The 22,642-nt window shown below is 39.5% G+C and overlaps 1 protein-coding gene across 1 annotated transcript in view; it reads left to right on the top strand.

The window, feature by feature from the left end:
* PIK3C2A (phosphatidylinositol-4-phosphate 3-kinase catalytic subunit type 2 alpha) overlaps positions 1 to 22,642 on the top strand; it is an 89,343-nt gene that overhangs the window by 22,712 nt on the left and 43,989 nt on the right. The window contains exons 3-9 of the mRNA XM_038404529.2: positions 2,823 to 2,923; positions 5,860 to 6,017; positions 11,676 to 11,796; positions 13,952 to 14,063; positions 15,736 to 15,815; positions 15,953 to 16,016; positions 20,049 to 20,192. Coding sequence (XP_038260457.1) covers positions 2,823 to 2,923; positions 5,860 to 6,017; positions 11,676 to 11,796; positions 13,952 to 14,063; positions 15,736 to 15,815; positions 15,953 to 16,016; positions 20,049 to 20,192 — 780 coding nt within the window. The remainder of the gene's footprint in view (positions 1 to 2,822; positions 2,924 to 5,859; positions 6,018 to 11,675; positions 11,797 to 13,951; positions 14,064 to 15,735; positions 15,816 to 15,952; positions 16,017 to 20,048; positions 20,193 to 22,642) is intronic.

The raw sequence follows: 22,642 nt of genomic DNA on the forward strand, positions 1-22,642 counted from the left end.
AAAGACAAGTTACTGCTTCTAGTTCTTTTTTTTTTTTTTTTTAATTTTAACTAGTGTACAAGAGAACGATGCACTCTTCTCTACTCTACGCAATGGCTCCATATTTTGCAGTGTAGCAATTTTCAGCTAAAATTAATTGGAATTGGAATTTAAATATCTTGCAAAAAAAAGTATTAAAGGTAAAATATGACTAATCAAAACATCCCAAAAGGTAAAACTTTTCAAAGTGACTTCCGTGTTTAGCGACGGTATACCACATCTGAAGTTTAAAGAAATACTTTAAAAAAGACTACCCTAGATTTACCTTTCCAAAGCTTGAAACGCATTTTAAATAGACACAAGTTACCAGCTGCCCCAGTCTGACTATATGAGTAACCCTTCCCTGCCCATCAATCCAATGCATTACACAAGCCTCTTTCAAAAGGCATGCATTCTTCCTAAAAAGCCTTGAAAAAGATAGACTTGCAGAATGTTCTGGGAAAAAGCAAATGTGCTCTGTCTGATCCTGAGTGTGAGATTCCTTGAACTGAGTGGCCTTCCATTGTGTGCACTGTGCCCACAAATTTAAATGGGGGCTGCTAGCTTGGGCACTTCATGTGATTTCACCTGCCTTTACTATAGGATAGGAAGAGAGGAATTGTCTAAGGCATTGGTTCTCACTGTAAATGTTTATGGCCTGTCACAACAGAGTAAATAGTGTGGCGTGGAGGCTCTGGGGTAGTTTTGGTTGGATCCTGCTCAGCACTCATCCCACAGTGGTAGCTCCTGTGTTGTGGGGCTGTCTGCTCTGGGCATTGTAACCTCCTGGATTGCAGTGTCATTCAGGTTTGGCCCTGCCCCCCCTGATTGGACCAAATTTGTGAGTGTGAAGTTGTGACCTGGCTCTTGGAGCTGGAGTGCCACTCACTTAAATTTGGCCTACCCTCACACCTGTCATCATGGTGACTGGGCCAAACCGGGGTAGTGCTGCGACCCCAGAGGTTGCAGTTAGGGATGTAAAACCGACCTTAACTGGTAACCCTATGTACGCCGTCTGGAGCAGCCCCAGCCCTGGTGGCCCTGTGCCGGCCAGAGGGACCTCGGCTGCTCTGGAGCGGCCTAAGTTAATCGGTTAAACAATATTTTAATAATTTAACTGGTTAACTCTTTAAACAATATTTACATCCCTAGTTGCAATGCCTGGATCAAGGAGGCGAGCCCAGCCAGCCCTGTGGAACAGGAGCTGCCACACAATCCTTTGAAATATTCTGATGACCCAATTTGGGGTTCGACCAACGGGTTGAGAAACCGTGGTCTAAGGTACACAAGACTACAGTACCTTGTTAGGTGAAACTTCCAACTAGTCTTTGGATTTAGTCCTTTGAATTTGGAGAATTGGGACTCCCTTCAAGGGATCTCAGACACAAATAATCCTCCTACCCTTGCAAATCTTATTGCTTGGTTGGGGAGAGTGGCTGAAAACATCATGGCATGGGAATTTTATATTTATAATATATAATATATAATTAATAAAAGAAAATTGAGACCAATATGTTTGCCCTTACGCTCCCCCAGACTGCCAACAAATAAGGAAGAAAGTTTTGAAGTCTGAATTGCTGATTTGCAGTCAACCATCATTCTTTATGGTCTGATTTCAGATGAGTCATTTGAACTTTTTTCCTTCTGAGATCTGGTTTAATGGCAACTACAATGCCCTTTAACATAGCTAGTCTCCTCCCCCCTCCCCCCCAGGCTTCTCACTGTAATTCAAACCAAAAGGATCCTAAAAAATAGAGTGTAGTAGTCTTGTTACCTTCCACATTGGATTCACAAAATGCACTAACCTGGGGGGAAAATGTTTGAATTCATTGATATGTGACGTAAAAGAAGTAGGACTAGTAATTGTAAGTGAAACAACAAATTCAAATTACCAATGCTTCCTTCAGAGAACCAAATCTTCTGGATGTTTGAGTTTTGAAATATCAAAAGTTGGCTTTACACACGCTCAGTAACGTGAACAAAAATTCCTTACTATATAATAAACAGCATATTGCATCCACGGAAACATATAGATACTTACAGGCAATGCCTAAATACACTGATAACAGTAACCCAGTAGATCGGAGTTGTTAAACAGGGCCAGTCTGTTTATCTGTGGTAAGTAACATGCACAATTGAATGAAGAGCAAATGCCAATTGTGCATGTCTCTTCATAATGGTATTTTGCACTAAGCAGAACATTTTTCTGCTATGGCATGGCTGTGACAAAACTGCTTTAAATTGGAAGCAAATGCATGATTAAAATAACTGGTTCAAAAATGCTACAGTGACAGAAGGCTCTAAAGCTAAAATAATCCCGATAAAATGTGTAACTTCAACATAATCATATTTATACATAGACCTAATGTCCTGTCTTGGCATTCCCTTTCCCAATAAAATGGGATGGAAAGTACAAGACGGACCATCTGTGTGTGGGGGTGTGCGGTATCTGGTTCGTTTACTTGGGAACTTAGTGCCATATTGGAGAATTAGCTGTTTATATTCAAGATATATGACCGCTATCTAAGCCAGATTGCATACTTCCATGAGTGTTCACTTTCCAATTTGATAATGCAAAGAATCAATTCTGATAATTTAAATAGATACAAAACCAGTTCAATCATAACTGAAATATTCATTTTCTTATTACATATGTATGCTAATATCTGTAAATTCACATTTCATGTACCTGAAATATAGGTGGCAAACACTAAATTGTTTTGTGGTTTTACTAGTGAGCTGAAGGTTTATGGGAGTATGTTTTCAACCAGTTTAAAGTTTTTTGTTTTATCCTTTAACTGTAGCAAGACAATGGGACCACTAGCCTGACAACAGAAAATGCACTTCTCCAAGATATTGAAGGGCGGAATCAAGAGCTGGCAGCTTTTTGTCAAGCAGTTACCAAGTAAGAAGTCACTGATTGCAAATTAGTTCTCAAATAATTAAATGGGGGTGCTTGCAGTCTTGGAAATAAATATCAAAGTTCAAATATCATGAACTTCCGGTAATGTTCACAGGGCTAGCCCTGCACACTTTGCTGCATTAGGCAAACTTCAGTATGCCTTTCTCCTCACACCAATCTGTTCTGTCCAACTCGCATCCTTTATTTCCTTGGCATTTATCTTAACAATTTAGCATTGTTTTCTATTAAATAGTAAATGTCTTCTGCATGACTTTTTGATCTACTGATATGACTGGCTGTATTCACTTCCTGTCTCTTCCTGTTCCTCATCACACATTTTTCTAGAGTACGTGGTTTTCCCCTCCCTTCTTTGTCTCTTCCTTTTCTATTCCTTGCTTTCACATGGTTTTTCAATCTCTCCTCGAAGTTCTTCATTCTTATCCTCCCTTCTCTCCCTCCCAACAAGCCCTATGAAACAGTTCTTTACTCTTGAAATGCATTCAGTCATTTTCATTATCCCCTGGCCCCAACTCCAGACACGCAGGCTGCTGCCACCTCCTTCAGAGAGGCATAAACTTCTTGGGGAAAGATGTCCTCAGCCTTTGCCCTCCCTGGGCAAGAGACATGAAATCCAGGCTGACCGCAATGATCAAACCTCAACTTGTTCTCTAATCTAGTCTCTCACCAGGGAGAATGCATTGTCTGTTGGAGTCTCTGCTTATTACTGGTATTGGAGAAAGAGATAGCTGGGAGAAGGGGAGATGCTGCTCAAGGGGAGCAGCATTAAGCAAGAACCATAAATACTTGGATGGGGTGGCCAGCCTGAGAAGGAGCCAGAATCTACCATTGTACGTTGCCAAAGAGCCACAGTAATACGTCGGCAGCCCCCCAGCATCTCCCACTGATCGGCAGCCCCACTGATCAGCAGTTTTTGGGGGGGCGAGAGGAGCGAGACCACGGCAGGCTCAAGGGAGGGGGTGGGAAGGGGTGGAGTGGGGGCAGGGCTTGTGGCAGAGCCAGGGGTTGAGCAGTGAGCACCCCCAGCACACTGGAAAGTTGGCACCTGTAGCTCCATCCCCAGAGTTGGTGCCTATACGAGGAGCCGCATATTAACTTCTGAAGAGCCGCCTGTGGCTCCGGAGCTGCAGGTTGGCCACCCTGACCTAGGAGGAGAGAGAGAGACAAAGAGGAGGCAGTAAGGGAGGCTTTCTCCTCTCTTCTCTGACTTGCTTTTCTGCTTCCCCCTCAGTCTTTCTTCTGACCAGCTACATGATTTGCAGATAGGGTAGGGCAAGTCCTACATGTTCTTGAATCCTTTAAAGAAGTGGAACCCTGAATATTTGGTTTTTCTTAAGATCCTTACAATTTTGTAGCTGTACTTCAATAGCAATCTCTGTTCTAGTTTGGTTTTGTGGACTGGACACTGCATGTCCTCAAATCTGTTTGCTTTAAAACTATACACAAGATCCTGAATATATTGTGTTTGTAGGGATGTGTTTGTCTCTGTGAAAGATGCATCCAGTTAGCCAACTAGTGTTGCTTTGAATACTTTGTTCACTCTGGTCACTCTGTCTCTAAAGTGACAAAGCAGACACACACAAGGTCAAGAGAGATGATAAAAATGACTAAAGGCATGGAATATTACTCTTCAGAGCAGGGACTGCTTTCTTTTGAATTTGGAAAGCACCTAGCACATTCTGGGTGCTACTAAAATAATGTAAGATTTTTCTGTATATTTAAATGCACTAAATTAGGAATATTTAGTTTAAAGGAAATTAAGACCTAAATGTACAAAAAGTAATGAATGAGCAAGAGGTAGTCAGTTGGTGGTTATCATTTTCTCCTTCTCCGAATACAGAAAGGGGTGTACCCATGAAATAAAAAGGTAACTTTAAAACTGATGAAAGAGAACACATTTACACAACTCAAAATTAACCTATGGAACGCACTGCTACAAGATACCGAGGCAAAATTTTGGAGTATGGGTAGGAATAAGAATGTTTTAAAATCAGTTGCAATTAAATATATCTGCTTCAAGACTTAAACCACTTACAGCTACCTACAGGCTGCCAATTTAAGCAATTTCCTTTTTTCTCTGAAGCATTTGTTTAGTCACTGTCAAGAGGTACGATACTTAGCTAGTTGGACCACTATAGACCAGTATAATCTCTGTTCCTAGTGTCCTAGAACATTGCTGTAATGTCAGCAAAAAGGTAAAATGACTTTAAATATTGTGACTAATTTTTTAATAGCATTTTTTGGTGGCTGCCTTTTACTGAAAATAAGTTTACTTCTGAACAGATTTTCTAACAAATGGGGAAAAAAATTACATCTACCTATCTCTCATTAGCGATTTGGTGTACAAAACTTAAAACAAAATGAGCCCCCCTTCTTCCTCAATTTTTTGCCCTTCACTTATCTCTTTTTCGTTGCTTCTTTATTTAAATTTCAGTGTTTGAAATAATTGGATTTGAACAGTACAAATGAGCAGTGCCCAAAGACTAAGCATTTTAGAGTGCTTTGAGGACTTGTATTCCAAAAATATTGGATTTTTTGACTAATGAAAATGAGTTGTCTTGTGCAGATGCTAAAGTATAGTTTGCTCTCTTAAATTATATTGTAACTTAAAGTTAAATATGGAATTTCAGAACATCACACCCATATCAAGATAATGGGTATCAATGAGCTAAACATGTGAAAGTCGTAGTCTCTTGCTCCAGCCTACACACTAATTTTAAAATAGTTGCTCATCTATTTGTTATGCACAGTCTTGGGGAGCAGAGAGCAGACAAGTCAAATGTTGCTATATCTACAGTTAAGAATGAAAAAGCATTTTCAACTGCTTTGGTACTACTTTTAGACAACTACATTGCAGTGAATGACAGACAAGGGACTTGTACATAGAATATTTCATAAATTAAAATCCTCTTCGTTTACAGACTGAGGACCAACTTTCCCTATACCAATCAACATACAAATCCAGGCTTTGTGCTGAGTCCAGTCATGCTGCAAAGAAATATAAGTGGGGAGAATGCCAGTATCAAGGTTTCTATAGAAATTGAAGGATTCCAACAGCCAGTAACATTTACATGTGATGGTAAGTATTTCCATTTTATAGTTCATTTTTGTAGTTCAGATTACTAATTTTTTAATGAGTTGATTATTCCTTTGAATTCTAAATGACTTCTGAAAGAACCAGTACTAATTATAAATATTGAGGTGGCACACTCATTCTAAACCTTACTTTTTTGGTACTTATAGCCTTTTCATAGAAAATTTATTTTGGACCAGATTTTCTTTTGGACCTTTTTGAGCCTAGTTTGTGAATTTTAAATTTAATTTTTTTTATTTATTTTTTAAATTCAAATGCATTTGAAAACACTGAAACAAAGCTGTTCAGACTTCTCTCAAAGCTGTTTGAGGTGCTCTGTGGGTTCAGATAAACATCCTTGCATCGTGTCCTCCTCTGTTCACATTTCAAAAGTTATTTTTGCGATCGTAAGAGCTAGAGACTTTGATTTAAATGAATTGCTTAGGTTTTGGAGCACATGATGGCATTCATCAAAAAAGTATGGATTCAGCAAGCCACTTGCAAATCAGCCCAATTCAATCACAAATACTGCTCTGGGAATTAACCTCTGCCATCTTCAAGGCAGGTTAGAACTTATGTCCCTTTTGCAGACAAAACTGCACAATATGTTAAAACTCGGCAGTAAATGTGGGTACTAACTTTTAGCAATCCTTGGTAAGGAAGTTAGGTGACAACTGCTGTTATCTGTCCTACCTGAACATTCAGGAAATACTGAATGGCATGTGGAAGGAAAAATCTTTGACCTCTGTGCAGCTAAGAATCTCTTTTCCCTGAGGGCTAGTTATCTCATAAGAAAAAGGGTGTCTCAGCACTCCCCTTGTGTTCTGCAGTAGCTGAAACTGTAGATGCATAGAATTTTTGCATCCTTTACAAATGCCAAAATGGGCTGCTGTTGTAGCTGCTACATTAGGCAACTCAAATGAGAACTTATGGAACCTCAAATTCCTGTATTGGTTTCCACCAGCATTTGGCTATTTCCACTATGAATAATACCCTTCCGTGAGATATGAAAGATCAGGTACTTCTCTTGTTGTACAGCAGGTTTTCCCAAACTTGGTTCGTGGCTTGTTCAGGGTAAGCCCGTGGCTGGCCATGAGAAGCTGTTTACCTGAGCGTCCGCAGGTATGGCCGCTCACAGCTCCCAGTGGCCGTGGTTCACTGTTCCCAGCCAATGGGAGCTGTGGAAAATGGCACAGGTCGAGGAATATGCTGGCCACCACTTCCTGCAGCTCCCATTGGCTGGGAACAGCAAACCGCTGCTACTGGGAACTGAGGGGCTCTGTGCCTGCAAATACTTCAGGTAAACCAAACGTCCCGGCCTGCTAATGGCTTACCCTGATGGGCCGGGAGCCAAAGTCATAAGCCAAACCCTATATTTTAGGGGTTGGCAAAAAGGCTTACAGTTTTTGCCATTTTTACGTATCCTTCTTGGGGATCAGCTTATAAACAAATGGGCTAATGAACGAGTATGCATCCGATGAAGTGAGCTGTAGCTCACGAAAGCTTATGCTCTAATAAAAGTCTCTAAGGTGCCACAAGTACTCCTTTTCTATATACGGGGTAGTTACTTTAATTTAGAGAAAGCAAGCAAAGCAGCATTTGCTGCTAATTAACTTTTGCAAGAGAGTGTAATCAGATGTAGTATTCCAGAAAGTGACTCCATTATCAGTTGGAGACTGACCTCAGACCTCATGGGACAAAAGAATCCTTTTTTTCCAAAGAGAATGTATGCCTCTTTTGAAGTAATTAAGCCTGAATAGCCCTGTTGGTATAACTACCCTCAAACTCCTTTTCAAAACATATGGCTTTCTGGGATTATTGTAAATTCAGTATTTTGAGATATTTAAATGAAAGTAGATAAGTTGCTGTTTTTTCAGTCTTGCATAAAACAAATAATACATGTAACTGTATGCCCTTTCTGATGATAGAAGTGGATAGAGCTGTCTTTGGGGCTGGAAAAAGATTTTTCCCATTATTAGTGTGATAGGCAAGCATGGTAAGAAAGTAAATATCATTCTTATGAAGATAGGTGTATTAGAAGGGATTAAAACACAACTATAACAACATTTTTCCCTTTGGAGCTCCTGGGTGTGGGTTTATGGGCAGCAGGATTAAGGGGAGAAGGAGAACGATGTAACCAGCGTTGAAATCAGCTTAAGTATAACCAAACAATACAAATTTCAGTGTTTGCATTGCTATAGTAATAGCAGGTATGTCATGTAAACGTTTTTTAGTCATGCTGGTGAGTTTAGGGTGGCATTATGCTATTATTCACAGACCTCTTAATGCATGAAATATTCATTTTTTTTTTTTTTTCTTGCAAAGGGATACCTCTGTTTTGGGTATGAATATCTTCGGTCTTAAATCTGTTTAAAATGATGGAAGTCCTTTAGAGTCTAAATAAATCTGTGTTTACAATATATAGCTATACTAAACCATTCAGAAACAATACTTTGTGCTCTCTCTCACTGCTGGTTGTTGCAGCAGCAGGTATGTAACTAACAGTGATCACAGTTAGTAAACGAGTAATACTGTGAGCTTAATTCTGCAGTACTTGTATAGGAAAATCTCACCTAATAAATTCTTCCTTAGGTTCTGCATACTTTGTTTAAAAATCAAGTTTCTACCTGTTAAATATCTCCATTTTAAAAATTGTTTACTTTTTTCATATAAGGCTCTGCTTAATATTTTTATCTTGTGGAACAAAAATACTTGTTTGACTCACGTTTAGACTGTCTTGCGCTAGTAAACTGTTTAGATACAAGTTGTCCCCTGTAAACTTTGCACTGTGATTAAAACACAGAACAACCAAAAAACCCAAATCCAAATTCATTTATTAGTTTTGGAGCCTAAATTAACCTGTCAACATCTCTTTAAAACAGCTACAGCCATGCTACGTTCTCCATTTTGAAAGCAGGAAAAAAAATCCAAATATAAAAAACACAATCAGTGAAAGAGAACATTCCTTTAACATATTAAAGAGGATATTGCAAAATATTCTAGTGAGATTTGTGTGCTGAAAATATGTGGTGATTGGGTGGAGAGGTAAGAGGACATTTCAAATAAGCTTTTTCTGCCAGGTTGCCGAAGTTGGCATTGTCAGCAGTTTTATCAATATTTCTCTACATTTTTAGAAAATAAGGGCAGATAAAGAGCTGTGTGTTCAAGAACATTGGCTAACATGTAAACTTCCTGGTTGACGGCAATGCTGTTAACTGAAATCTAATGAATGGTAGAGCTATTACTTAAGGCCAGGCCTATGCTACAAACTTACATCGGTAGAGCTATAGCACTCAAAGGTGTGAAAAATCCACATCCCTGAGCAACAGTTATACCAACATAACCCCCAGTATAGACAGCGCTGTGTCAGTTGGAGAAGCTATCCCATTGTCACAGTACTGTGCTCACTAAAGAGCTACAGCGGCACAGATATATCAAGTGCGCCGCTGCAGCTTTAAGTGTAGACCTGCCCTTTGACTTCAGCCAGATGAGAGTATCCAGTTTTAAAGGACCATGTCTTAGGTCCAGTTTATATTTTTTGCTTACAAATGGTCTTATTTGAAACTCAGTATTAGCAATTCAACATGTGAAACAGATTGTATTGCTGTCCGTAATATATGGTGTATATTAAAAACTTAAATTTCTATACTAATTTTGAAGATTTTTTTGGCACGCTTCTAAAAATTTTATGACCTTGAATTGAATTATGAAATTGTTGGTAGCTAACTAAGTGATGGTCCAGCAGATGAGAATTCAAGATGGTGTGTTCAGCCAGTACAGTTCTTTATGATGTAAAGACTAGTAGCACTAGATAGGTGACTGGAAAAGGTTAGATTTTTTTTTAGCTTCCATAATCTGGCATATCTACATATGTACAGTCTATGTAGCTGGTATAATTCACAAACATGAGTTCTCCATTTTTAACTCTTCCTTGTTTGTTTCTATTAAGAGAATAAAACTTTCTTTTCCCAAGGCAACCCTGGGATTACTTGCACTGTTTTCAAGGTCCTTATTAAACATAAACATATAATGCAAAAATGCCATCCAAATGCAAAAACCTGACACCACAAATCAACTTCTGTTTTTGAAATTGCTGGTTAAGTTTCCACAATGTATCCTAAATTTAGAAATGTCTTGATTTCCAAAATAAAAGGCAAGCTTAATAGACTGCCTGTTATTGCTAAAGAAAGTATATAAGTTGTTATAGTGGATTCTGATGGTGAAATCTTTTAAGTGACTGCACTAAATAGTGTAGATTTTTGTTACTTCTAACAGATACAACTATGAAAATAAGCAATGTCATTTATAAAATTACACTAATTATTTTAGGGTAACTGACAAGTTACATAACACCATTTTGGTATACTAGTTTTACATGTGTGAACAAAACAATGTTCTATACAGTATGCCAAAGTACAAGTACAATGATGTTGGTTTGTATGCAGCACAAAAAACACACCCATTGTCACGATAGTTGATTATAACCTATATCCAATGTTACATTTGAATGGCTTTGTAAATTTTTTTACAGAACTTACTCCCTGTATAACTTTTTGGAAAGTTATGTTGGCCTAATTTTGGAGCTGTAAATATCTGAAAATATATCTATGAAGAAATCTAGAATATTTCAACATTTTTTTTTAGTGTCGGGTTTCAGAGTAGCAGCCATGTTAGTCTGTATCCGCAAAAAGAACAGGAGTATTTGTGGCTCCTTGGAGACTAACACATTTATTAGAGCGTAAGCTTTACAGCCCACTTCATCGGATGCATAGAATGGAACATATAGTAAGAAGGGGTGGGGGTGTGTGTGTGTGTGTGTGTACTCACTCTCTCACAGAGAAGGTGGAAGTTGCCAAATAAACTGTAAGAAGCTAATTAAGATGAGCTATTATCAGCAGGAGTTTTTTTTTCCTGCTGATAATAGCTCATCTTAATTAATTAGCCTCTTACAGTTTGTATGGTAACTTCCATCTTTGTGTGTATGTGTATAAATAAATAAAATCTTCTTACTATATGTTCCATTCTGTGCATCCGATGAAGTGGGTTGTAGCCCACGAAAGCTTATGCTCTAATAAATTTTAGTCTATAAGGTGCCACAAGTACTCCTATTTTGTTTTTAGTGTGTAACACTCTTCCATCAAAGTTGGGTCTAAACCAGTGTTTCAGTACAATAAGGATTCCAGTTTGAGACGCAATTACTGGTTTTTGACCACTTCTGGTTATTAAAGATTCTAAGATACTGGCTCAGGATGTGATTTCTGGTGTCCCAGCAAGATTGCAATTTGGGTAGTTGCATCATGTCTAAAAAATTCCTTTCCAGCTTCAGTTGGAGGTGGTTTTCTTTTCTTAAACGGTTATGTAGTATCACACCTTTGTTCAATAGCTTCCACATTCTACCTAAAATGTGTGGTTGAATTTCAGTGATGGCTAGAGTGATTCCTTGTTTGTAATGTGTATTAGAGAGCTCTGTAATTAATGTGCTTTGAGACCCATTTAGATAAGACACAATATAAATGTTTGTGCATGTATGTTGAGGAGAATGTTGCCTGCTTCTATAAAAATAAATCTAGGTAATAGAGTAAGCAACTACAACCGAATTAGTAGAGATGTACAGTAATTGATATGTAACTTTCAGTTGTGGGGGTGTGTGTGTTTTTTAAACAGTGAGTTCTCCTGTCGAGCTTATAATAATGCAGGCACTTTGCTGGGTACATGATGACTTGAATGAAGTGGATATTAGCAGCTATATCCTGAAAGTCTGTGGTCAAGAAGAAGTTCTACAGAAGTAAGCAAACTTAATTTTTATTAATGTTTAACTGTCACTCAGTTCAGGTCACAGTTACTAGAAAATCTACCAATCATTAAATGTATAAATAAATTTGCAAAATTTAATTTAGTGAATATTAGAATTTGAATATTACTAGTTTTCCTTTGTAGTGGGGGGCACAGTGGAAGAAGTTTGTGCGTATAGGTACTATGTCCCTGCAGATTCATTAATCTGGAAACTGGCTCTTCTGTTCTAGCATGCATATATTAGGCTTTTGTGCTCTACTACATCATATGATGATCAGTTCCTGTTTCTACGTTCATTCCACTCTCCTCATGAGAGTAATTTTTCGAAAGTTACACTGGTCTTTGAGCTTCTTCTAGCTTGGTTACAGTAGCTATTGTGTGACTGACCGACTGAAGTGGGAATGACATGGTGGGGTGAACGAGGGGGTAGCATTTAAAAAGTTAATAGAATTTAAAGTTGAGTACCATACTGCATTTCAAAACTGTTTAGATATCTCTTTGCCTGCTCAGTAAATAAATGAGAAGATTTTTAGGTCTCAGTATGACAGCTCTTCCCTGCACTGAATTCACTTTTTAATTATATAAATTACCTTATTTGCGTTTCCAGGGCTAGTTTTCACACTTCAACTCATATTCATTCTCTTACCTGAACCTCGTTTTCTGAGCCTTCTTCATTAGAAACTGATGTTGGTGGATAAAGTGCTGATTTAAGCAACAGGCTGTCGGATCATAAGGGATTTTCCAAAGTTCACACTGCTTCAAGTTCAGTAAAAGCTAACTTTGGGGTTTGGAAGATTGCCTTGTAATGAGCATCCTGTTTCCATTAAGGCTGTTTTCATGATCCCTAGACTCTGATGACGATCTTGCAAATCTTGTCACGTGTTGGATTGTGGTATAGAAATGGAAGTTATGTTTATATCAGCTGTTTTGGGGTTTTTTAGCCACTCCTACTCACTTTAATAAAAAAAAAAAGAAATACTGTGCAGTATTAGACTGAGTTAGGAGGCCTGCTCATCAAAATATAAGGCACATTTGCATTCTTTGTTGATGGTAGATTCTAGTTGTGTATATATTTTGACATTTGGGAAAACTAAACCAAAACGTGTTTTTCCTATTCTGCCTTTAACGGGCTTTAGGCCTTTTCCTAAATTGCTGCCTTACCTCTCTTGAGTCTGTGATATAAGGATTGCCCCTCCCACCCCCTCGTGACCTTTTTACTTCCGAACGCTCTTTCAAATATGATGTGGAACACCCTTGGAAAACTTCTGTAATAATTTCTAATCTATCATAGACAAGTTGTATTTGGGGCTTTCTGGGTTCATAACCAAGGAAAACGCCTCATTGCACAAGAGAAAAGTAGGAGGAAATTAAACTGGGAGTTAGAGAACCTTTGGCATTCTGTGGTGTGACAGGGGTTCTCGGATTCTTCATGGATTGAAAGAAAAAAAAATAAGCAATCAAATTCTCCTTTGTTTCAAATCTCTGAAGAAGGCTTTGTACCTGGAATTTCTTGCTTCTCTTTGTGGATCAGAATTCTAAAGAGACTTATGTTATATGGGGATCTGCTTCCTTCTTTAACATCTGAGCATTTGCTGGGATCCCATATCCTGCAAAGTGAGGGAAACTAAGACGACTTGAAAAGTTTCCTAGAAATTGGTCTATTCCTCGCCTAAATCCTGTGGTGAATGAGTGCTTGTTTGTATGCAGGCTTCTAGTCTTTGACCATAGTGAGAATAACATAGCTTTCACCTGCTATTCAGATATCAGAAATCTGGTAAATGAATCTGTAGGCACAGAAGGAATTGATGCTTTTTAAACCAGAATTAAGATGGATTCTTAAATACTTAATTTGGAATTGGCGGTTAACTATGCACGCTACTGGGATTCTGTAAAGTCTTAAATTTTAAGACCGCCTACGTCCTGTGGCAATCTTAGTTCTCTTTAATGGCTGAAAATTCTGAGATGTTCTGCAGGACTAAATGCTGAATCAAGATATTAATGTCTAATCTAGATCTTGGATTTTCAAAAATTTCTGAAGAATGAGGATGACTCAGACAGGGCTATCTCGAATATTTGAGTGCTGTTTGAAAAACATTTGTTGCATATTTTGAAATGGCAGGTAACTACAGCATTCATTTATTTAACAGTAAGCACTGTGTAGGAAGTCACGAATACATTCAGAACTGTCGAAAATGGGATACAGAGATTAAACTGCAGCTCTTGACCCATAGTGTAGTGCGCAGAGATCTGGCACGAACAGTGAGTACAAATTAAATTTCCAATTATAGTAATCCTGATTCTCTATTTCTGAAACTGTATATGTAATGTTACCATCCTGGAAGGGGAAGGTGGAATATACCTCCAAATGGGTAAAAAATCCATAAAGGATTTACAAATCTATATAAACTCTTAATCCTCTGAATTGGACTTCGAGAGCATAAGAAAATACAAAAACTGTTTTTATGATCTTTATATGCTTGCTGACGTGCTTAAAGGGGGATGGAAGTGTTGGTCAGTTAGTGATCTGATTGAATTGTAACTTTGTTACATGAGTAACAGACTGTAGTTAATCCACATAGAAGAAAGTCATGCACAATGCTCTGAATGGAGCAGGGGTGGGCAAACTTTTTGGCCCGAGGGCTAAATCGGGGTGCAACACTATATGGAGGGCTAGGTAGGGAAGGCTGTGCCTCCCAAACAGCCTGGCCCCGCCCCCATTCGACCCATCCAACCCCAGCCCCCCCCCACTCCTTGTCCCCTGACTTCCTCAACGCCTCTCCACACCCCCGCACCCTGACAGTCCTTCCAGGACTCCCACGCCCTATCCAGCCCCCCGGCCACCCAATCCGACTGCCCCCTGCCCCTAACAGTCCCCTGACTGCCCCTTGGGACTCCCTACCCAACCCCCTCCACCACTGCACACACACTGCTGCCACCCCCTTACCATGCCGCTCAGAGCGGCAGGGGCTCGCAGCCCACGCGGCGGTGTAGCTGTTGGGGAGGGAACAGCAGAGGATGGCTTGGGGACTAGCCTCCCGGGCCAGGGCCTGGCTGTGGCCCGTGGGCTGTAGTTGTCCATCTCTGGAATAGAGGAAATTAAAAATGCATATGGACCACTGTAGACACTTTAGACTACTTTCAGGTGGGACTTGATGTTTGTGTAGAAGGGGGGTAGATGAGGGGCTGGTCTTTTTCTGGCTGTCCTCTTTCTGAGTTAGACCTCCTCCTCTCCTCTCCTCTCCTCCCCCCCACCCCCAGCCAGAACAAAGCAAGTCCGGTTGAATAAGGCTGGTTACTGTTGCAGAAATTAAGGCAATTACAAAAACAGCAGCCACTTTCACTTGCAGGATTCCATTGAGGGCAGGTCATGAACAAATGAATACTAAACTGGCTCTCATGAAAAGTAGACTTTAAGGATCCTTCAAGTCCAATTGTTCATGGAAAAATCTATTCCAAAAAGTCTTGCAACTTTTGGCTTATATTTATAGCCAAAAAGAGTGATCTTCTGGCTAAAGCACACAACAGAGGAGATCTGGGCTTCTGTGACTCTAGGAAAATTGGAGGCACAGAGGGTCAGTCTGTACTTCCCTACCTTAAAGGGATGTTGAGGTTTCATTTATGTTTCAAAGTTCTTTGAGGACCTCAGATGGAAAATATTTTGCAGTGGGAGCTGCTCGGTGCAATCAGTGGGAATTGTTGGGTGCTCAGTGTCTCTGAGAATTGGGTCACTTATTTAGGTGCTTTAAATATGGATTTAGTAGCATAACTTTAGGTATCCATTTTTAAATATCTTGGCCCAGATGCTTTTTACAGTCTTTGCATCTACAAATATTGTATCAAAATACTTGTTTACATTTATAACTTGAAATGAAAGGGAACTGTTTTCCATGTCAAATACTGACTGAATTACCAATATTTTTCTCATTACTAGGAAGAAGATGATAGGACACCTACAAATTTAACAAAACGCCTCTACAGAACAGAAAAGCCTTTCAGAGAAAATATTTCAAGGTAACCATATGTAACTTACAGCCTTCATGACCAAGTCATCTTCTGCTAAATTTTGGAACAATTTACTATATTTGCCTTTTACTGAGATATATAGTATGAACTTTCACTTGGGTACAGTAATTAATCATGTATTCCAGGCATTCTGTTGAAGAGCTCCTAGAGGCTTACCATATTCAAACTGACATGGTTCTTAAAAAGGAGGTAAGATATCTTTTTTTTTTTTTTTTTTTTTTCCCTAGTACAGATTCTCCTTCAAATTAGTGCTATACTAAATCTTGCATAGAATGATCTTTTAGTATTTATATGCGTCTTACCTCAGCTTCTTGTATTGAGAGTTACAAAAAACACTAACAAGGTCTTTGAGATCCCAAGTTCTAGGCTTTTAGATGTCCTTCCTGTCTCTTTCCCCATCACATGCTAAATATAAATTCTCTTTCCCCAGCACACCAACTAAATAATTGGGGTCATCTAACCATAAGAGTAAATGGTGTGCTTTTCCAAGTGTTGTGTGCCAAGTAATTTTATCCCCGAAGTGCTAAAAATGTATACTCTAAGATTTGGTCTACTGCCCTTATTTCTTTAATGATTATGTTTCACTGTCAGTTCAGAGATGACACCCTCCAATTATTTTAGTCATTTATGGTTCTTACCATTTCTTAGAGGACAGCACGACTAAAGAAAAGCAAAATACTCATACTTGCTAACTATGAAAAACTGAAAATCCTATGCAACTGAAGAAAGTATTTAACTAACTCGGTTGTTTAGACAGTCAGTCATTAAAGAATTACTCATTTATAAGAGCAATGTTTTTTCTTAAACTCATCAGCTTGCTGTAAGGAACAGTCTTGAAACAGGCAACTTAATTAAAATTGAGAATCTGGTACGCCAATTAAAATCTACTGTTTCTTTTTGTTTACTAAGATTAGCCTCTCTCTCTCCCCCCCTCCCTCCAGGAACACACAGTCTGAACAGTCTTTTGCTTAACACTATTTTAAACTAAAATAGTATTTACATATCGCCTTAAAATTTAAGGTGATAACTCAAATCTAATCTGCTGATAGTGCTTTTACACCAGAGGTGGGCAAACTATGGCCTGCAGGCCACATCTGGCCCACGGGACCCTCCTGCCCAGCCCAGGAGGCTAGCTCCCAGCCCCTTCCCTCCTGTTTCTTCACCCACAGCCTCCACTCACTGCACTGCCGGTGTTCTATGCTGCATGATGGCATAGCTGGCTCCAGCTGTGCAGCCTGGCTGCCTGTCTTGGCGCTCTGGGTGGTGCGGCTTTAGTGCACCAGTACTCCAAGAAGTGCAGTAAGGGGGCAGGGAGTAGGGGAGGTTGGATAGAGGGCTGGGGAGTTTGGGGTGGTGGTCAGGGGACGGGGGTGTGGATGGGGTCAGGTCAGTCAGAGGGCAGGGAACAGAGGGGTTGAATGGGGACAGGGGATCAGTCAGGAAGGAGTGGGGGGTTGGATGGGGCGGTGGGGGCCAGTCAGGGGCAGGGGTTCCTGGGGCAGTCAGGGGACAGGGAGTTGGGGATGTGTTTGGATGGGGCAGGAGTTCTGGGGGAGCTGTCAGGGTTCAGGGGGTTGGACGGGGCAGGAGTCCTGGGGGGCCATCGGGGGCAAGAACAGGGAAGGTCAGATAGGGGGTGGGAGCTGGGCCAAGCCTTGCTGTTTGGGGAGGCACAGCCTTCCCTAACCGGCCCTCCACACAATTTCGGAAACCCAATGTGGCCCTCAGGCCAGAAAGTTTGCCCGCCTCTATTTTACACACTCAGGCTTACCACTAATGTTTGATTTCTTGGTGATGTCATGTTGCAGTGTTGAACTGGAAGCTTATTTCTTCTTGATGCAGTGTGGTGGTTAGCAGTCTTTTTGCTGCTTCAGTTTGCTCACTTGGATGAGATGAAGCTAAGAAGAATGCCAAGAGCTAGTATCCAAATTCTTGGCTTCCTTAGTCTTACTAAGGATCAAAGGGGCATGACTGGATCCAAATATAATCTGTTGATTGCTTTATTGGCTCAGTTATGTGAGGACTTTGCTAGCATCTTCACCTCGTGCATATTCATTTTGGGAATGTGTAAGCAACAGGGTTGTAATTCAACTTTATGGTTCTATCCGAATTTAATAAGTCGAAATTCCATTTTAAATTAATCCAGATTCGAGCTGTTTTTTGTCTTTTTTTTTAAAAATATTTCTTAAATTTAAACGATTCTTAACCATTTATTGATAAGTTTAAAGACTATCAAAGAAGGTGGTATATTTCTTGATCTTTGGAGTGGTGGTTTCTTGTCTTCCTGAGCTTGGTGAACAAGTTGTATGGTCTTGTCAGATAACTAATTCTGTAAACAATGCGAATACTTTCATGTTCAAATAGTTTGTTAACCTTTTATAGCAAGACAAGTGGATTCCATATTTTTCTCACTCTATGGAACATTTCTAAAAGGCATTGTCTGCCTTTTTTCCACCTGTAAAAGAAGCTGTTCTCTTGTGGGACCGTAACACTGTGCTGGCTTCCGTCATGGGACCTCCGTTTGAGCACTTAACTTGTTCCCTGTCCTTCCTTTTGCCAAGAGACAGTCTGTCTTCTTGTTATCATATTCACAAAGAGAGTAAGTGAACTGTAGGCCCTAATGGCCTGGCCTTTTATACAAAGTTTTTTCAAAGACAAAGGTATCTTTCAGACCATGCCCAAAATTTGTCTTAAGTGGTTTCACAGTTTCACCTTAACCAATCAGTAAACTTAACCTGTATCTTTTTTTCCTAAGCCTCATTTGAATGCAGATGGAGCTGCATGTTGATTTGTTGGTTGTATGATGGTCCTTGGTATTCTATCTGAAAAGAACTAAACTTTTGTGCATCTGAGGACTCAACTTCAACTTTGTGTCTGAGGGGATCAGGCAGTTTCCACACAGATTTCCACATGGATTACGTCCTTTATTATGACAGCATGTGGGCTTGCTCAGGCTACACCTCCACAATAGACTGATTCATTTGATTAGAACCCAGGCAGCTTCAGTCGCGTTTCTCAATGATGTTTCTATATTGAACGTGTGCAGGGCCACTACCTGGTCTTCCATACATACTTTTACCAAGCACTATGCTATTACAACTATGTCTAGATCAGATGCAAACTTTGGACAGGCAGTTCTTCAGTTGTTTAAGTAGACACTGAGCCCCACCTCCTTCAATTACTGCTTGACTCACCTGAGTGAAATACGTGTCTGTAACTACTCAAAGAAAAATTATCTACTTGTACTCTAATTGTTCTTCAAGAAGTGGGTGCAGTTGTGTATTCCAAAACCGACTCTCCATCCCTTTTGCATCAGTCTCCAGTTTTGGCTTTCAATGTGAAAGAATTGAGTGGGGTTGGGTCAGCACTGCCCATAAGTACCCTGGGGAAGGGCTACAAGGAGTCAAAAAGTCATGTGTGCTTCCATGACAGTTACTACTAAGCAAAGTTCTCCAGCATGTGTGTACATGATCTTCAGTTACATAGTCACTCTTCTCACTTCCCTATGCCCCAAAGGACTTCTGGCTCAATCACTGCCCAATTTTGATAGTGGATGAGGTAAGGCTGTAAGAAGCTAGTCTGGAGCACTTGCAGAAATTTTGGTGTGCAATGATTAAGGTAAGGTTTCTGCAGACCATTACCTCATTAAGAAGAGAGGTTAATAGTGTATAGTCTGAAGTATGGGACCACACATTAAACAATGAGGATTAAGTCTGCATTTCAACAGAATCATTGTTTATTCATGCTGTTTCTCCTTCACATTGAATCACACTCCATTGGAGCTGATGGACTTACAGTAGCTGAAGATTTGGTCCCAATTGTCTCTGTACAATGAAATATAGATGTGAATATAAAACTAAGTGATGTAAAAGGAAAATATGGCTAGAAATCTTGAGCTCTTTCTGGGAAGATATATATTAGGATCCATACCAGGCCTGTGATTCATATCTTGGTAAATGAGCCATAAGCAGTTTAGTTCAAGGAAAAATTCTTGACTTGTACTTTAAAAGTTGATGTCATAACTCGTATGTGATTTCAAAACTATGGTTTTAGTTTAAAAACTTAACTTTTTTTAGTGCAACTGAGAGGCTATATCCATAGATAATGTCCAAAAACGTGCTTCCCCTCTAAAATTTTATCTTGATTTTTGGACTGCAGCAATCTCAATTTCTGCCAACATAATCAACATTTTTCCTTTCTTTGTGTACTTTTTCTCGCTAGAACCAACAGAAAGCGGTAGATCATGTAATCAAGGCTGTAAGAAAAATCTGCTATGCACTGGATGGAGTAGAAACTCAAGCAATAACCAACTCTGTAAAGAAGCTGAAGAGGGCTGTTAATCTTCCAAGGAGTAAAAGTCCCGAGGTAAGCAGGTTTATCATGTGAACTTGAACACATTGTATCAATGGCATTCTGATAGAAATATTTCTATCAGTATTTATTAAAAAGTTATTTCCGAAGCAGTGATAACTGAAACCTCTTGCAGCATTTCTAAGTAGGTTTGATTTTTAAAAATAAAAAGTTTAAAGGGACACTTCTAACAAACAATGTGGAAGACTTGATCAAAAAATTCCCTTTTCAGTGTGTTTAAAAGAATATTTAATTGATTAACTCTTGGCATCCTTTTCTATTTAAATGATCGTGGCTTAAAATGTTTTTGAAATTACTGAGAGCATTGGTACTTAAGCATTAAGTGGGTACTATACAACAACCTGAGACTGCTGCATGGACTTGAGCATGGCAGTGTGTGCACTAAATTCAAATGAAGCTTTAATGATTAGTTCATGCCCTTCTGCAGAGAACTGCAGTGATAGGAACTTCTTTTCCTTTCTTATGAGCAATGATCAATGTTTTTGTCTGTAGTGTGTAAACTACCAATTGCACTTCAAAACTCCATCTTATCTGAGTATTGAATCTGGGAGCAAAGGTGCTCCCAAATGATGCAAATTCTCATATGAAAGCCACCTTAATTGAGCAGTTTGTTTCCGTGAAGTTGGCTGGCTTTTTGACAAGATCTGACTTCGGTATACCAAAAGGGGATCTTCATTTGAAGGAAAATGTTCTTTTCAGAAAGGAATACAACTGCCAAAAACATCAAAGCCAGAGTTTTGCAGAGCTGTGCCTTTTGCTGTACCACCACGCTAATCACACTGGCATCAACCTTCCTGGGTTCATCATTGTGATGGCAGTAGTATTTGTAAACTGGTTGTGAGATGTATACTTAAATTTCACCAACCAATTACCTAATGTAAAGTTCTTGGGCACTAGAACAGCCTAAACAGGGAGTCACAGATAGTCCCCTTTAGACTGCATCTGAAAAGTAAAATTAGGCATGGAAATATAGAAAACCCGCATAAAAATGTCTGTGCTCCATAGAATGTCACAGGAAAAAAATCAGCGTTATTCCAAACCTTACTGGAGCAATTTCCAAAATTTCTTTGATCCACAGCCTAAAAGAAAACTTTGAAAAATAATATGGTCTGTAGAATGTAAAAATCCTCACATTTAGAGGGTGAAATCATGATTTCATAACTTAGTGTACTTCTGTAATCTGTTTTAATATAAAAAAATCTGTAACAATAAGTATTTTCTTAATTACCCTTATTAAGGGTAAGTGAAATTCACTTCTGGAGAAGGAAAAAATTGCATTTAATTGGAATTGTCCAATAGTCTCCATCCAAACGCTACTTAGCATGTTCAGCAGTTGCCACAAGAGTCAAGGGGTAACAATAGATCTTTGTGTATATATATATATTTTTATCCAATCGTGTTTTAGTAATGCTTGGTATGTATATAGCGCTTGTCATCCCAGGTTCTGAATGTTTTATAAATAGCGTGGAGCATGGCAGCCTCTCCGAGTAAAAATGTAATTGGCTCTCTTGTGGAAACTGATTTACCAAGTTTTAAGATCTTTGATAACTACAAGGTTCTTAGGTTTTATCTATATTAATAATCTAAACTGTCTTATCTGACTAATTGAGCATGTCAGCACAATAAGTATATATGAGAACTTCTTAACACTCCTATGAGGTAGGCATGAGGTGTATAAGATTCACTTCACCCATGTTTTAAATTTAGTTGCCTCTGGGATGGATGATCAGCTATTTAATCATTTATAGTCTCTTTAATTGATGATTTAGGACAAGAAGTTAGAAGAAAGTCTATACTAAACTAAAACTAAGGGAGAACTTGCATGGTGAGAGTTGTTAGAGTTGAAATTTGACCAGCAAGCCCTCATTCATTTTGTCCAGGCATGTGACATTCCTGTGCATTTTATTCCCAATTTCTTTAGCCCAGTATCTTCCACCATTCTGGAGGATGCTTGGGCTGCTCTCCTGTCCCTTGCAGGCAACTCACATGGAGGCCATTCGGTGTTTTTTGTGCCACGTGGTCTGGCTATGCCCCCTCTGCTCTCTCACTGACATTCTCTGCCTCTATAGGAACAGACAGTGGCAGGTTTGGTGGGTTTTTTGTGGTTCTTTTTTTGTTTTGTTTTTTGCTCCCACACGTTCTCATATTTTAACTTTTCTATCTAGTTTTTTGGGCAGTGGGGAACAATGTTCTTCTTCAGCATTTCTCCTTCTACCTGGCTTAGTTTAGTCCTCCCTGAACCTTTGCTGCAGCATTTCTGTGCTGTCTCCTCTGCCCCCTTCCAGGCATGGCAGAGCAACTGATAAAGCACCGGATTAAACCCAAACAGTACTTTGTAGGTGAAGCATCCTTCTCCAGGCTCGGCAGATGGCAAGTTGCCCCCAGCCTTCTATCCCTAACTCTGGGGCTAGGAGTCAGACAGGTGGAGTCCCCTACCCACTGAG

Source organism: Dermochelys coriacea, chromosome 6 (assembly GCF_009764565.3).
Source record: "Dermochelys coriacea isolate rDerCor1 chromosome 6, rDerCor1.pri.v4, whole genome shotgun sequence".
In the NCBI taxonomy this organism is placed as follows: domain Eukaryota; kingdom Metazoa; phylum Chordata; order Testudines; family Dermochelyidae; genus Dermochelys; species Dermochelys coriacea.